At 41.8% G+C, this 17,863-nt stretch overlaps 1 protein-coding gene across 5 annotated transcripts in view; it reads left to right on the top strand.

The window, feature by feature from the left end:
* The window catches only part of MTUS1 (microtubule associated scaffold protein 1), a 972,936-nt gene that overhangs the window by 843,362 nt on the left and 111,711 nt on the right, over positions 1 to 17,863 (top strand). For all 5 annotated transcript variants that reach the window (XM_078678114.1, XM_078678116.1, XM_078678113.1 and 2 more), the window contains one exon: positions 2,197 to 2,263. In XM_078678114.1, the coding sequence (XP_078534240.1) occupies positions 2,197 to 2,263 (67 nt within the window). The remainder of the gene's footprint in view (positions 1 to 2,196; positions 2,264 to 17,863) is intronic.

Below are 17,863 nucleotides of genomic sequence, written 5' to 3' on the forward strand. Positions count from 1 at the left end.
TTTATTTATGTTTTGGTTTTTAAAACATAAATAAAAGACCTTGTCATTTACAATGTCAAGACCTTAAACTCGCATTCATTCACAATGCTAATAGCTCTAACTTTTGCAATGCCGAGACCGTTGCATTGTAAATGCTTGTTATTACTGTAGGGAGATGTTCGTTGGCTGAAGGTGGGGCTCTTTCCCAGCCGCTAACCACCTGCGGGCTCCTGTCAGCAGGATGTTCGCAGCATGCACCCGGGTTACCATAGTTGCTGGTGTAGTGGCCCCTCTAATGCAGTTTTCCTGAGTGATTACATGAAGCGGACATTAGAAGTTATTATTCTCTGCTGCCCCTTGTTGAGCCGGTACACACTGAACAAAACAAGGGGGCTGTGCCCGTGTAAACATCAGTGGAACGGCTGCACATAACAACTTGTAGCCGTTTCTTCACAGAAAATGTTGAGAATGTATGTTATGTGGATCGCACGTGCGCGAAGGCTCCGGTCTACACTTGGTGACTTTGTTTTTCCATGTGCAAATGCGTGCTACAGGATCAATGGCGTCATAGAGAAATGGCTAAAATTAGCCGCCATTATGCGCGGTGGCGGCTCTCCGCGGTGTGGAGATGATATTGGAGTAAGTGGCCATCGATCAGCTAATGCCTGCCTCGCGCTCGTGCGCGCGGGGCTGTGGCTTTAAGTAATCACTGGCTGCCTGTGCCAGCAGCAGGAGCTGCAGTGCCTGCCTCTGCCGGGAGGGAGGGAGGGAGGGGCTCGCCCTACAAGGAGTACGGTAACCTGCAGCGCGGACGGACTGAGATGGGGCTCCCAGAGGCGCTCGTGTGAATGTGGCCAGAGCCAGCCCGGGCCCGGCGCTGCCGCCACCTGTGCGCCCCGGGGGTCACGCGGAGGGCACTGGAGCCTGAACATGGGCTGCTCCAGCAGCAAGATGTGCCTGAAGTCCCCGTGTGCGGCCGCCAAGGTAACGGGGAGAGGCTGGAGTCGGTCCACTTGCTGCAGTTGTTAGGGGCATGGTTAACATCTGGCAGCCGCTGGCTCCGGAGTCTGCCGTTTCGCGCACGCTGCAATGTTGTGGGATGAGTGCACAGCCCCGGCATCTGGAAGGATCTGGTGCGTGATACTGCACCGGAGGGCGCCGCGGCTCCTACTCAGACGTGTGCACTGCTGGCTGGACGCGTGGACAGACAGCCTTTCGGCTGGAGACTTGCTCGCGTCTTACATGTGGCGTCTGTTTGTGCTCTGTGTGTGACAGTTAGCAGGTCTTGCTCTGTGTGTGACAAATCGCCGGTCAGAGGGGTGGCAAACGTGTAGGTCTCTCTCGCTAGCATGAAGGCGACACATGGGTTGCATCGGGCCGGGCACTCGCTGCAGGGGTCCGAGGGAATCCTCTCCAGCGGGACTGCTGCCCTTTCTACTTCCTGGATACCCACCCTTGCATCGCGGTCTGCCTTTATAGGGTGCACGTTTAGGTTAACCTGTGCAGAGGTTATTGTTTCTTGAAGGAACTTGAGCAAGCCTCGCATGCTGCTGGCACCTGTATAGCCCCCAGAATGCGGCGGCGTAGTAAGGGTGTCATCAATCCGTATGCAAGAAAATAAACTACCCCCTTGCCACAGTGTTGTAATAAAGTACTGCCACACTTTTGGCCCAGAAGACACCTCATATCCCTGGTCCCCGTGCCCCTACGCCCGTTGCATTATTGATGGGTAGTTCCCTGACGTACAGCGGACCGACCGCCATGTGTATTGTGTGTAATTATATGTAATAAAATCTGGCGAGTGTATGTCTGTGGATATAGGTCATATATTCACACAAATGTGTGGGAGCTACACACACCTGCTGGTATTTACATTATTAACTGTATTTTCCAATCCGTGGCAAAGTGTTCGTTATTATTTGGAGTCGCATCTTGTGTGATAGTACATGATGAAGTGTTTTCAAAGTTGCTCACCATTCTTCTGTGTCTGCTTGCGATGCAATAAGCTTATGTTAACATATCTACGCGCCAGACCACTGGAGCGCATCTGTGTTTTTATAATGATGGGGGAAACAACTGTTATCCCAGCTCCCTTCGCTCTTGGCTGCCGGCTCTTCCTCTGGTGTTGCTGTGCAGAGGAGGGAAGTTGTGAGTTGGAAGGTGCCAGATTCTGCCCGCTCTCAGAGTAACACAGGTTCTCTTTTGTTTCTCTCTCAGCGTGAAGAAGCACTGAAGCAGCGCAGAGCCTTATCGCAGGAACTTGTCAGCCTCCGAGGAGACCTAGGTAAGAACCGCCATTGATTTACTTGCTGTTACTGTGGTGCCTAGAGGACCGTCCGTCCGTGCAGAGGCGCCGGCAGCGGTCTGCCTCTGTGCAGAACTGAGCACGCTCTTCAGCTGTGAATTCCCCGGGAGGCTGCCAGCTTGACCCCAGGTTCGCCGCATTCCTGGCAGGGAGCTGCCTCCACCCAGCACGGCCTTCTCGGGAAGTGCGCATTGGGTCGCCAAAATATTTCCGCTCGCTCTAAAGGAGGGATTTACGTTATGGAACAGTACGAGGCACACAGGCGTGCTGTGTGGAGGTCTGCTACCCGCGCGGGTTGCAAGCACCATCTTTCACCAGATAACAGCCGAGGGAATAATGAGGCGTAGACTTCATAAATAGGTCATTTGTGCTGTGGTGGTGCTCACAGCGGTAGGCAGATGGAAAGGGATACCTGTGGGCAGGCAATTAGATGCTGAGAAAAGCTATAGAGCTGAGGAAATCCGTTGAGCAAATACAAATAGCGACCTTGCTCAAACTTAAGATAGCTTGTGTACTCATGCATCGAGGGTCATTAGGGGAAAGCTTGAAAGCGGGGTTTCCCAATGAACATATAGCAACTTTTTGTGTAGCCTAGTTTAACTAGAATAAATGGAAGCCAAAAGCCCTGGCCACTCTGTCCTATTGTGAGGTGTTTTCCACATAGATTGCTTTTGGAACTGTTTACCATACGCATAATTTGTTTGTGCCTGCCATTCAAAATGTAGCCATTGGGATGATACTGCTTAAAAGGTTGACCGTAGAATGTTATTTGCATGATTTGCATGTACTCACTGCAGCCAGATGTGTTGAACTTTAAGAGCACTTCTTTCTCAGGCAATACAGACGGTCTACGAACATTCATTGGTTGGTCTTGTGCTTGTTGGCTGGGGAATGATTTGAGAAAGGGCAGTCATAGACTAATTTACGCATTGACCACATTAATATGAACAGGCCCAAGTTCATAAGCTGGTAAATAAATCCATTTGTTGCATAATTTGGATTGTGTGTGTTGTATGTTTCTTTCTTTGGTATTTTTGGAATGTTAGCGTAAATACTTAAAGTGAATTCTCTTTCCTGTGGGTAGCCTCTAACTCAGAGATCTCCAATCTTTTCTGAGCTATTTCTGCGCAAGGAAAGTTCTTCCGAGCTACTGTCATAGTCTATCTCTTTAGAATACTGATAATATGTATTAACGTTACACTATGTGCACCAAAAGCAGGATTATCAGTAGTTACCACCCAAGCATCCCAGGCAAGGCTGCCTGCAGAAACACCAGGAAAATGTTTATCAATATTAAATGCCTCCACCTGAGTAATAAAGTAACATTCAAATCATCACATGCCTTGTGGCACAAAGGACATAACAGCAGACAGTATCCCCAACTCAATCTGAATTATCTTTCAGCTAGCACACACCACAAACCCCACAACAACCCACCCCACCAATACACACAGCCCTTAATTTTCACTGCTCTGGATCCATACTGTGATCTCCTCAGCTTTTGAGTTGGTCATACACCCTAACACATTTTCACCCTAGCTCCTGCAGACACACACTTTGGTGGGTCAGCACCAGTTACTGCTGCTACTATTCTTTAATGTCACATGTGTCAGATGTGCTGTAACTTATGGAGCAGTACGTATATGGCCAATCTGCTTGTTAGTTAGGTTCAAGGTAGATCAAGATGGGCCATGTGGTGGGCCCCATAAGCCAACACAGTGTGTGTATGAGTGTTATCCGGAATCTCTACCTTTGGTTTGTCTGGCTGCAACTCTTAAGGGTCTTGAAGCTACCAGTGCGGCCTTCTTTAACCCCTTGCCTGCTATGAGGCACGGTGGAGATGTGCTCATGACGAGCTGGGCTCGTCATGAGCGCCGCGTGCGACCCCCCGCACAGGAGAGGAATTATCCCCGCGGTTAAGGGGTTGATATGCACATACTCTCTGAAATGCTTTGGCTTCACGTCTGTGAACTACTTTAAGGGTGTTGGTGAGCTACCAGTAGCTCCTGAGCTGCTTGTTGGAGACCACTGCGATAAACTATGGGTGATGTGTTACAAGGGTGTTTAGTGTTGAAGTCGAGTTCTGGATGGTTTGTGGTTGATGGACACATTTGTTCCTGAGGCCACTAGCCGAAGGAGGTGCAACCGTCCTTCTTACATTTGCTAAAATAACTCTGAAGATGATAGGCTGATCTCAACCTGGAAAGAAAGGATTCTTTTGATGAACCCTTAATTTGTTGGGTGGACGTTGGTTTTCCAGAGTGCTGAAAGAAAGTTACTGGTAGTCGTTCTGTACCTTTTAAAGATTGCTTGATTGAGGCACTCTTGGTATGTATTACATCTGAACAATGCTATTCAGAGCACTGTCGGACTCTGAGGTAGTTTTCTGGGGTGCAAAAGTGTCTATAAAAGTCAAAGCAACGAATTGTTGATCAAGTGTTAGGGGATTGTGAAGCTAATATGTCAACGCTTGCAATCAAAAGCCTGTGAAAAGTGTACTTTGTTGGTATAAAAATATTATTTAATCTTTGCAACTCGTAGTAGTAGTCTGATTAATCCATTGATCATAAGAATGGGCTACAGAAGTTAGTGCACATAGCTTATCCCTATTGATGGCATTGCAGAGCTCCTGCATGTAGTTTGGCATCCGTGTGTTGGATAGGAACCGCAGCATATGGTAAAATAGCACTGTGCATCCCCCACGCAGAGAGTACTAATGCCGTTGTGCATATCCCACTGTTTTGAGGCTTCCGACTCTATGCTGTCATGGGAGTTAGGAGATTGCAGTATTTGTCATGAAGTAACAGGTTTGTTTTCTGACTCGAGGGACAATTGGCTTTGCAAGCTGTACTTGTTCGATGTCCTGTAGCTTATGCAGCACAGAAGACTTTGCATGAGACATGAATTTTTGAAAAAGGAATTGGAGGTTTTGAATGGAGGCAGATCTGAAGGGCGCCCTGTTGGTGCTGCAGGGCCCCAATTATCCGAGAAAACTACAAAGGGCGAGGAGCAAACTGCCTGGTAAAAGATGGCCCTGGGGACTGGAGTTGGGTGTGATTGCTTCATGGGTAATTTAAGAAGGAGAATTACAAGAGGAGTGAAGAGCTGTGTGAATGATGCAGTGCTCTAATGACCTAACCCTAGCCTCATGAAAGGGCTTGCCCTGCTCCTTGTGATTGTAGGGTTGCGCAGACACAGCTAGAGTAAAGCGCATCATCTCTTTCTAGGTAATACTATTTACCTCAGTAACAAGTTCAAGCAATATCTTGAGTTGTTGTGTGACTTTTTAGGAGTGATACAAAGCCAGCAAATACGTTTTTTTTTCTTCTTGAGACTTCTACGAGGAGTGAAGAGAGGATGGTTTTTGTGTGATGAAAGCCTGTTGCTTGAAAACATCACTTACCAATGATATACTAATTGCGCTTAAGCATGTACCGTACTGTGTACACCAGTGACACGTGTGCTGGGATCTACTTAACCAAGGCCCAAACATTTCCTCAAACTAAGTTAGTGTTATTGCAATTATGGACTTGCAAACATATTTTTTTGTCTATTTTGTAGGATGACTGGATTATGTGCTAACTGCACAACATAGCCACATCCAAAATAAAATATTGTACATTGGAACATTTAACTCTCGAGAGAAGTTGTAATTTGGATGGAATGAAATGATTCAAACTGTAGTAGCAAGATACTCCATGCAGTGTGTTTATCCGTATAGCCCTTTCTGACAGTTTAAGGTGTTGCTTGTGACACACACACATTGCGCACATTGTGACCAGGGGACCCATATGACGGTTCAGTTTGAGTCCTATTCTCTGAGCTGCACGTGATTACCTGTAAATGTATTACATTGATTCAACCCCCCTTGACTGATGCACGTGTAACATTCTGTTTTTTAGTCAGGTCATGTTTTAATTATACCCTCAGTGATGTGATGTTTGTGTCCTCCGCAGAGATGCGCTGTGTCTTGTAGGTCACTTGTTCTAATCCTGCTGGCACCGACTTGTCTGTAGATGCTTTCAGGGTTAATGCACGAAGCAACATAGGTTGGTAAGGGTAATGTTTATTACATCTAGGGCTCCCGGTTTTATGGTATTTATTTTTTTAACATTTCCGTCTGTATTCATCCATATTTATTTTTTGGGCATTTTATCTGTATCCATATTTATTTTGTTTTGTGTATAAATGTAGTTGTAAAACTGTACATTTCCATATTTATTTAAATGATAGACGCACACTCATACTTTGATTTCTGTAGTGTTTTAGCTATTTAAGTTGCCAAATATTACATAACAGTACATCCACTGGCTATTATTAGCAGTATACCACAAATTTAAGTTGATACATGCAGTTATTTTAAAGAAAGGTCATCCTGTTTTTTAATTTCCCATGCTGTCCATCTGCTCAGCTGTTGGGCTATAATTCATGAAAAAAACAGCACGAAGAGTCACTTAAAAGAAGCACATTTTCTGTATTTATCCACTTTTAAAAATAAATACAGACAGAAAACGCATTGTTTTCTGTCTGTATTTATCTGTGTAAGTCTGTAAAAACGGAAAACAGGGAGCCTTAATTACAACACATGATTCTGAAGTGCATGTCTGTCTAATATCATTTTTAGGGTTAATACGCAGTTCAGAGTAGTGCTCCGTAAATCTTTCCAACTACATGGCTAACCAAGAGCAATAGGACAGCATGGGTGTCTGCTTTGCTAGGTATTCCCATTTTTTGTGTTTAGAGGCATCAACAGTCTAGTGCTAGGTTAAATACAAATTACCATTTGCCAATACTTGTGGTGGCGTTATTGTTTTGATGATATTGCAGAACAATTGGATATAAACTAACTCATCGATCAATGGCCAGTCCAGATATTGGAGAAAATGTGTCTGAAAAAGTGAAAGTTAATCGAATGTTATTTGAGATTTTTTACTAATATGAAAAAAGCGTTCATCGGACGGGTACATTTTAGAGTTTACCTATAATTCCCAATTTAAGTGCCATAGTTACAATGACAATTGAAACCACAAACATTTAGTGACCATCCCTTTAACAGATGTTCTTTAAATAAGGATAACTTGTGCTCTGCTGTAAAGCAGCACAAACTCCACCCATGATATATACTTGCTAAAGATCTTGTACCGTACATCATCGTGCTCCCAAAGTTTTGTCACACACTTGACTAAATTTCCAGATGAAAAAGTTTGCTTAAGTGACCCTTTTGTAGTAGCAGTTAGTGAAGAACATTTTAGATCGATCCTGGGTAGCTCATGTGCTGCTCTGTGAGGCATGCTGTATTCGAGTATGGACCCCGCCCACTCTCCACCCATATTTTTCATTGGCTTGTCATTGTCCTTCGTAAACGCTGACTTCTGATTCGTTAATAGGCTTGTTAGTCCCTCCTTAGTGCTGCCTTGTCTTCATATGTAACCTCCTATGAGAACTGGCCCTTATACTTTTGTTGTTACACAGTATGTCTTATTTAGTCTATAAGCCCTATTTTCTTTAAGAAGTTTCTCCTACTGCAGACACGACATTCTTTCCTGCAGCAGTCAGCGCGCCATGCGCTTTTTCACTTTCCATGCAGCCCGGGGCAATGGCGGTTCTTCTTTTAAATGAAATAGGTCTCGCATTCACAAGAGTTTGTGCTATTGACATTGTAAATGCAGATGCCTTTTATTTGTGTTAATGATCAAAACAGATAAATAATAGGCATTGTCGTTGTACAATGCCAGTAGCTTAAACTCTTGCAAATGAAAGACCTATTGCATTCAAAATGCTTGTTATTATTTGGACATATACCTGCGTCTTCGATATCTGGATGTGCCCAGTTTTAATCCGGTTTATGCGGTTGTTGGTACCGATTGTTTTCAACTCATGCCCTTTGTGAGCCAGAATGGTCACCCGTAGTTACAATTTATTTGCTGAATGCTTATTACCTAAGTTCCCTTAAATTAATTTGTGTGCTTTAGACCTGACAGCCTTAGGGTGGTCTTTCCCTAACTTTTTTCCTGCCTCCCGTCATTTTTTTTGTACTAATTTTCCTGGCTTTTGAACTCTGCACACTTTATTGCGGTTAATCAGTTCTAAAGTGCTTGTGCTTGCTCCCCTTAACACTGTAACATTGGCTCATACCCAATTGGCATATTTAATTTGTTTATAATCCCTAGTAAAGTGCACTATATGTACCAGGGTCTGTAAATTAAATGCTACTAGTGGGCCTGATGCACCGACTGTACTGCCCACATATGTAACCCTTTAACCATGTCTCAGGCCTGCCACTACAGTACTTGTGGGTGTACAGTTTACTGCCACTTCTACATGGCACTTAAAACTGCTTGCCAAACCTTAAACTCCCCTTTTATTACATAAAAGTGACCCCTAAAGGAGGCTCTTGATAACCGAAAGGGCAGGGTGAGATGCAAGTAAAAGACAGGACATGTACTACTATATTTTATATGTCCCATCAAATTGGACACTTCTGGACCGGCATTGAATCTCTGTCAGAAGAACTCCAGTGCTGCGCAAAGGACTCCACTGGACTGTTTTTATGGAAGGACTGTGTTCTTGCTTGTTGCCCTCTGACTGCTGCTCTCTGACTCTGGTGGAAGAAGAGTTCCCTCCAAAATGATCTCCAAGGGCTTGTTAGTTTGCCTCCTGTTTCTGAAGTCTAAGGGACACACAAGACTTCCTGCAGTTCTGCTGGTGTTGCCAGACTCTGCCTTCTGTGAGTTCTACCCTTGCCTGAGGTGCCCCCCTTCAAGTTTTGGACCTCAGAAGTGGGTTCTGCAGCTGAGTTCCTGCCAACAACAACGTAAGGCAACGCAAAGCCTCGCTGCACAACTGGCAGGTCTTTGTACAGTGACGCTTTGCGACGTCCGGCGTCAGTTCCGAGTGCGCCCCGAAACAAAGGTACTGTGCTCAGCAGGCCCAATTGGGTCCCTGAAGCCTGCCTATGCTCCATTGTCGTTTGCCTGAATGTTGGAACTGAATCGGTCTCTTGTGACCTGAACTAACCTTGGTAACGTGTCCTGCTTCTAAGCACTTTATTGCATTTATTTTTTCAACATTCAATAACTCAACTTCTACTTGATGAATTTTGATCATTTTGGTCTTGTCTCAGATAACTATTCCCTATTTTTCTAAACTGTTGAGTCTATTTGTGGTGTATTTACTGTGTTGTTGTATGAGTTATTGTACAAATACTTTACACATTAAGTTAAGCCTGCCTGCTAAGTGCCAAGCTACCAGAAGGTGAGCACAGGATAATTTGGGATTGTGTTGTGACTTACCCTAACTAAGATTGTGGTCCCTACTTGGACAAGGGTGCATACCTCTGCCAACTAGAGACCCGATTCCTAACAGCATACATAAATGACATCAACTCTTTAAGTGCCTCTGCATAGCTGACCTGCAGCTGTGCAGTCCCCACTATTGCTAGCGTGTTCCTAGAACTATCTTTGGAATCTGCCATCCTTTGTGAAGGTTCATAAGACTCACTAGTGTTGCTGCATACTGAAAGTATTGCCAAGACTTTATTGTATCTGAAATTAGATTTAGATTGATTTGCTTTACTAGTCTGTTGTATTGTGTATCCACTGGTCAGAGGGTTCAGAGAAAACTGCATATTTATGCAGGTGCTTTCTGCACTTTTTTTAAAACAAAAAACGCAGCTCATGTTGCTGAGGTTGTCATTTGTCTGAATTCCTTGCAGAAAAGGCTGATGCCCAGTTAAGCGTCATCAGGAAGAACTTCATTCAGCTGCAGTCAGTGATGTCTCAGATCTTCACATTTCAATGAAAATCCAAAAGTGTGTCATTAGTATTAACTATATTAAAATCTGCAAGCTCATTTATTACAAACTCACCTCTCAGGTCTAACATCTTATGTTTGTTGTGGCCCAGTATGCCTTTAAGCCTTCATTCTGGTAATTAGTTTCAGGGAAGTCTCCTCAATTTTGCAGCACAGTGCTTAAGCACACTGTAATCACAATCCGAGATTGATGTGGTTATGTGGGGACAATATTAACATACAACTCATCTGAAACGCACTCCAAGTGATCTTGTGCTCTTCAGTTTTGATCATTTTCATTAGTTGCTGATGAAGCCAAAAAGAAGACTACATTGATCAATGCCATCCAAACTGAATTCCTCCTAATGATCCCAACCATTCACTCACCCAACATCGATCTTTGATAAATGATCTAACTGCTTTCAATTGCACACCACACTTTATAGTCTCCATAAGATCTTTGGGAATAACACTTGACATGAACCTGAACATACAGTAACACATCAGTTCCTCAGTCAAGGGTGCGAACTTCCAAAGGAATATTTTACAGAAATTAAAACCCTTGCTACTGAAACAACAAAAATTCCATAAAAAGAAAACTAGCAACAGAGCCTTCTCAGGGAGTGCCCTGAGAATTTAGAATTCCTTGCCCCCTGAAATCTGACTCATTCGCTCAACTGCTTCTTTAAAAAACAGAAGTGTAACTTCTGCTTATGAACACATTCCTGCTCTAGGTTGAACAATTCGACTTAGGATCTGCACTCAAGAGGATCATCACTAGACTGTCCTACCATATCTATTTTCTTGTCGGCTTGTCCTAGAGACATTACCTCTACATTTTATGAACTTACACAGTTGATACTTCTCTTGATTTTGTGGTTTGCTTTCCTGTCTTTTTGTGTTTCATGTCGATCATTTGCAAAGCGCTCCGATACCTTCACAGGTCATGTTCACGTTATATAAAACCATATAAATAAATAATAAATAAATACATTTCTCATTGCCTTAAATGTTTTATCCCATATTTATTAGGATGATTTTGCAGAATAATACATTTTGTTGATGTAACTTTCCATGCTTGTGTTTTTGATAAGAAAAATTGTTATTTCTGCCAAAAGAGCAGGGGTATTTTTCTGCTTGGTTTTTTTCCCACTCTTTGGAACATTTTAGAATCCTATTAGGTGTCAATATATCCAAAGCAATTCACAACTGTATAAAGGTGACCTACTCCTAGGTTTCATTAAAAAACTCGTATTCATACAGCCATTCTGGTAATATTGATGCTGTACAATGTTAATGTTTAGAGTTATGGCCATTGTAGTCTTCTTTTGGCTGTCAGCGCTCATTTAAAATTTTCAAAAATAGAGAATATAGGATCACTTGGAGGGTCTTTCAAGTGAGTGATGTGTTAATATTGGCATTACATAGACTCCCAGTTTAAAGGTTTTACAGATAAATACAGACCAAAAAACATGTGTTTCTTGGCTGTATTTATGTTTAAAAAAAATAGAAAAATACTGAAAATTGTGGTTCTTGTAGCATAATCTGCATACTGTCTTTCATGAACTCCACACAAAAGCAGAGCAGATTGACAGCAAGGGGAGTTAAAAACAGGATAAGATTTCCGCACAAACAGACATATTTTACAATCTATTTGTAGTATAATGCTAATACATTAATAAACAATACCGTTTGAAATGGAGGGTCTTAGGGAGAGTTTAGAGACCGCTAAGGATTATATCCCCAAAAAACTAGTACCAAACAGACTGAAATCCTAGGGTCTAAACGTGCAGAAAAATAATAATGAATGAATTATAACGTGATCCCACTCCCTCACATTAATTGAAGGATGTGTTGGATAGCCATAGATCCCTTAACTAGTGCTTATAGAAATATCCATGGGCAGTTTCCTTACCAGGACAATATCCCTCACTCACCAGAGGTGACATGCTTCATCATAGGGATTCTCCTCCCAAAGGAAACCCCTAGTTCCTTTGAGGGCTACAACCCCCTCTCTGAGAGGGAGAAGCTCTGGGATGTTTTTGGAGTGTAAAGGGTAATCTAAACCCACATATGATGAGCCAAATGTGTGAGTGAGGTCGCAGCGCAAACCAAGATTAATGTGAAGAAAAGGAACTAATTGTGAGAAAAGGGAAATCTGATGGGCATGGAACAAACTTTAATTCAGATACGCCCACTGTCATGATTAAAAAATCAGTGCACCAGCGGTATGGCTTTGAACCGCTTTGGTGTGGTGGATGGTGGTCATTTTTCTGCACGTTTAGACCTTAATGCTAATACATACCTGTGGGTGTAGTGTTTTGTTATATAGGGCTGCTCAATTTGCTAAAACGCGACAAGCATCCACATATCAGTGCACATCTAGGAGCTAAATAAATGTGCAATTATACCATTTTATGACTCTACTCTCAAAATAAACATGGAAAATACCAATTAGATGGCCAACAAATAAATATGGATAAATGCAGGTGGAAATGTTAAAAAAACAAAAACATAATACCGGAAGCCCTATTCCTACATCCATTCTGGTAATATGTATGCCATACAATGTCCAAGTACCTTTAAAACCCAGACCTGCTCGTTTTGGGTTTAAAGGTGTTTGGGCATTGTATGGCATAATCATTACCAGAATGGATGTATGAGTAAGTATTTTTATGAAATTTAGAAGTAGGACATCCTTCCTGCAGTTTTGAGTTGCTTCGGATTGATTGGCACCTCCTAATAGGATCCTAAGAATATATAGTACATTGTTTGGGATGGTGTTGGAGGCAGAAGCACCTGGTGAAGTTTCCTCCGTCCACAGAGTTTGGATTTTTGGAAAATGTGCAGCTCATCAGCTGTATGAATTGCAAACTTGAGTCTTCTTTTTGAGTGGTACCAACGGGCAAGACTTGGAACTTGGAGCTCTAAAGTGAATGAATAATTAAATAACAAAATGCTGTAATCCTGTTACTTATCCTTTCCAAGTAAAAGTTTGCAAAAAAATATATGACCCTGTTATAAAATACTGCTGTTGTAGATCTTTCTACTTACTCCATTGGCTCCCCTTACTGCCCCCTATCATTTTCAAACCCAGCTGCTGTGTTAACCAAGCCATCATGGCCAGCATCCCCTCCTACCTTGCAGACAAGCTCACCATCTGTGGTGGTTCTTGGCACAGCCACAGCCGATCAGATTGCAGACAAATTTTGGAAAGAAAAAAGACTTTTTCAATCTATGCACCCATGGATTTGGAACAATATCCTGGTATCCATCAGTACCTTTCCAGAGCTGCTGCAGTTTGTAGTTGAAGATTCATCTATTTAAAGACCATTATATCACAACTGGTCTACCTCTGATAACACACAATGACTTTGACAGTCTTTGTCTATAACTATTATGCTTCCTTTGCTCTATAGGAATACTATATACATACATCAGCTAAAATGGTGAAGCCCCCCATGATTTTACTCGTTGGGTCTCATTGCATATGTTTGTTTATTTCGGTTAGCACAACCATAAAAGAATACAATACAATATTTAAACATTCGTCTTAAAATAAAATAGGGTGTCAAGAAGCTGCAGGGATATACATATAATAGACTATTTGGTTTACAATCAGCTGTCTGGGACACATAATTTGTCAAAATAGAGGGTCTTTCAGACACAATATAATCCATTGGTCGAGGTGATTTTAAAAAGAATAAAAAATAAAAAAAAGTACAAGTAAGTTAAGAAGCCCTAGAAGATACCAGGAACTAGAGTATTAAAAATAGACGGTGAGCAAACATCCAATTCATAACAGTTTTGAAACATTATACAAGGGAGAGTTAAGAAAAAAGTAACTTTAGTACACAACCTTTTTGTTTGACCTATTATAGATCAATATGTTAATTTTAAAACCAGTACATATCTTGTTAATACAATTCTATTACATTTTTAGTCCATGTCTTTTCCTGACTATTGCCACAGCGAAGAGGAAACGACTCAAACTAAATACTATAGTCCTGGATGTATCACCCTTAAAAACCCTTTCCCCATCTTTAATTTTTCGAAAGCCTAAAAGAAGACAGATGGGTTTAATCCACTTTTTCCTAGCTTGCAGATAAGCAGGACAAAGAAATAAAACATGAGCCTCATCTTCCCTTGTGCCTATATCACATAATTCGCACGTGTCAGGTTTGGTATTTCCTATAAACCCCTTATCGGAGACCCACTTTGATGTTCTAACTTTGATTTGTAGAATGCCATAGCGATATTTTAGATACAATGATTTTGCCATTGCAGGCAATATTTTGTCCATAAAGCATTCGAATTGACTTTCAATTTTAACATCAAAAAATTTAAGGGTCAATTTTCCAATATTAGGTTTTTGTAATATACGACTCTGGATATATTCCCAGTATCTTGCTTTCAGTAGTTTTTTAGAAGAATTGGTGAGGGAATCAGGATCGGTCCAATAGTTGTATATGCCTAATTTTAAGAACCAATTTTCAATGTGCACTAACCATGCCAGCCGGGTAACATTCTTTATTTGCATTATTTCCTTTAGTGCTTCTCTGTAGTCCACTAGTTCATCAGTAGACCACAGACGAACCCAGTACAGCAATGGACGTAGAAAGGCGTGGTCATCAGACCGGCGTATATTCAAGTCCCAGTATAGGGGAATTAAGGGGGTGCAACTTGGAACAGCTAAAAGTTGTCTGAAAAACCTGTTTTCTTGTACAGAGAGGACATCTCTACCTACATGACCCCACAGTTTTGCCCCGTACAGAGCTGCAGATTGAGCTTTGTACTTAATCAATCAATCATGATATTTGTATAGCGCGCTACTCACCCGGAAGGGTCTCAAGGCGCTGCTAACAGCCAGGTTTTGAGTTGCTTCCTGAAAAAAAGATGGTCCTGGGTCAGACGAAGGTGGATGGGGAGGGAGTTCCAGGTTTTGGCTGCCAGGTAGGAGAAGGATCTTCCTCTGGCGGTGGCTCTGCAGATACGTGGTACGGTGGCGAGGGCGAGGCTGGTTTATCGTAGCTGGCGGGTGGGCGTGTAGAAGGTCAGGCGGTCGTTGAGGTACTTGGGGCCCAGGTCGTGGAGAGCCTTGTGTGCCTGGGTGAGGAGCCTGAACGTGATCCTCTTGTTAACGGGGAGCCAGTGCAGGTCTCTCAGGTGGCCGGAGATGTGGCTATTGGAGATGTTAAATAAAATTGCTGGTGAGACTGCTCTGACGAAGCTATTCTTCTGCTTCCTAATTATGGGGGCTTGGATTTGTGTTAGTAGTAGCCTCGATTTTTCAGTTTGTGGCTTCCAGTTCATTTTATTGTCAAGGGTGATACCCAGATATTGCATATTGCATATTATCTTGTACCTGGGCAAAGGGTACAATTTTGCAATCCCCTGCCTTGAGGTGTGAAAAAAACATCAACCTCTGAAGTATAATTCCTTTAATTTTGGCCTGTACCATTAACGTCATTTGCCACAAGTTTTTAAAGGTAGATAAAAAAAAGTCACTGTTCACGCCTTTTCCGGACGCAACACTGGCACGTTGGATAAACATTTTTTGAAGGATACACGTGCAGATCATGCTAGTGTTATGATTCAAGGCAATTGTGAAGGATGTGCACCCAGTCTGGCAGTATTTCAATGACAACTAAGGCACTTAAGAAGATTTAAAACGTTTTTGATTTCATATGTCTGCAAACATCATTCGCTTTTACTTTGAATAATGGCTGTGTATCTCTGTGCCTCTCTAAGGTCATGGAGAGGTTATCCTACACACAGGTCGGCCTTCTCTTAGGAAAGAGCCCTGATTTAAATTGTGCAAAATGAAATGTTGAAATATTTGCACGTTTTCTTTTTATTATTGAGATATGACCATCTTTCTCCTCTTCTTTTCCACCGTTAATTAAAAAAAATCAATATTAACAACCCAGATTGTAAGAAGGCTATACCAGCTCATATGTTTAAACTGGAATAGAATTGGATGGTCTGAAGCTGCTTGATGGGCATCTTGCCTCTTAGTGCCTGTATTTATTCTAGGTGGTGTCCGTCTTATAATCACTTAAATGTATTGTCCTAGTTTTGAAAAAAGCTCCTTGGCAACCACAACCTGCTGTGCTTGGGTCGACAGGATACTAGAATTTAATACACACCATCATGATAGTAAAATAATCTCAGCGTTTACTAGCTTCATAACACAACACGCATGGATCTCGTAATTTGTTATTTGAAGGGTCTCTGACTTGTTCAACTCTAGATTGTCTGAGAAAATGAAGAGCAGAAACAAGCCATTGCCAAGGACATTTTAATTGCAATGCAGGATCTAATTTCGCATGGACAGTCACAGTCCAGGAGTAAACCGGTTTAGATTTGATGGTAAATAATTCTCGTCGGCAGTCTTGCACTAAGACAGTCCGCTCTCCTATTTGTTTAATGCCACTAATAGAAACCTCCCTTTCGGTGGTAGACATTTCCACTTAAGCAAACAGGTGTGTGTATGCTGATAACTCCCCCAGAGCATTTGACTAACATTCTGTCATCAATCTTGGTTTAAAAGTAAAGAAAGTCCCTTACTGCTTTGGTGAAATTCCCCAGCGTTTCCACGCTTCCCCTTATCAGGAGGCAACTTTTAGATGCAGGGGTATAACAGTGTGTTATGTATATATTTATATAAAACAAAGCGGTGGTCTCCAATGTGTAGTTAGTTATAGGTAGGTCAGAGTCAGACATGGGGTATAAGCCTGGTGGGTGTTGTCCCCTTTTGGGATGTTGGCTCTGCATGGCAATGAGCTGACTGCAAATGTTTGGGCCAACCCCACGTCACACCCTGCCAAAGGCCATGCATGTCTGGTAGGTTAGCATTGTTATGTATGGTGATAAAATCTTTCTTAACATTAATCAATCCCTAGAAATTCACTGGAAAAAAGCCAAAGGTGTTAAAATGATAGTTATGTGAAAAAGTCAGATAAAATGTAACATTTTAAACAAAAAAAAATTAAATTCATCAGTTATGATTTACTGAAATAACTATAACTTGTTTCTTATCCATGCTCTGCTAATGACCTGTCATATTACTTCATTCATGACATTCTAAGACATTGATAACCTAATTGAAAATATCACTATGCATTGTGGAGGCACATGTTATAGTTACTGCCGTAAGCTATAACTTATGAATTTCAGTGGTTTATTGAGTATAAAATATTATGTTTTGTCTATCATTTTCACCTAACTATAACATCACTTTAACCTTTGTTTTTTCAATGACTGTTGATACATATATGCACACAAAACATGCATGCAGGTCTTGATGCAAGTGCATTGTGTGTATTACTAATTTTATAGATGGTGCCTATCTTTTTGATATTCCTTTCGGGACAACCTCCAAAAATCAATATTTGTCAGTTTATCTAGTATTGCTATGTAGAATTTATCACCAGTCCACATTTGGATAGACGTGGTGTGTAGGATAAATTAGACACATTTGGACTTGTGTGTTGATAGTATTGTGCTAGGAATAAAATGACAAAGTAACAACTTTTACTTTTGCTTGAAATTGTAAAACTGTAACGCAAAACGTCTTTCTGATTTTTTTCAGTACATTTTAAATATGCAGGCATGGAAACTGGTTACTCAAACACGTTTTTTCAATATACTGCTGTGACTTGGGAACACTTCGCTATAGCTCTTTCATGAAAATATAAGGCAGAGCAAGTTAAACTGGGATTAACGACTAGTGTAAATTGGGTATGTGGAGGAGTGGGTGGATGAATGGATGTATGAATGTTATGT

The sequence above is a fragment of the Lissotriton helveticus genome, chromosome 2_2 (genome assembly GCF_964261635.1).
Source record: "Lissotriton helveticus chromosome 2_2, aLisHel1.1, whole genome shotgun sequence".
In the NCBI taxonomy this organism is placed as follows: Eukaryota; Metazoa; Chordata; class Amphibia; order Caudata; family Salamandridae; genus Lissotriton; species Lissotriton helveticus.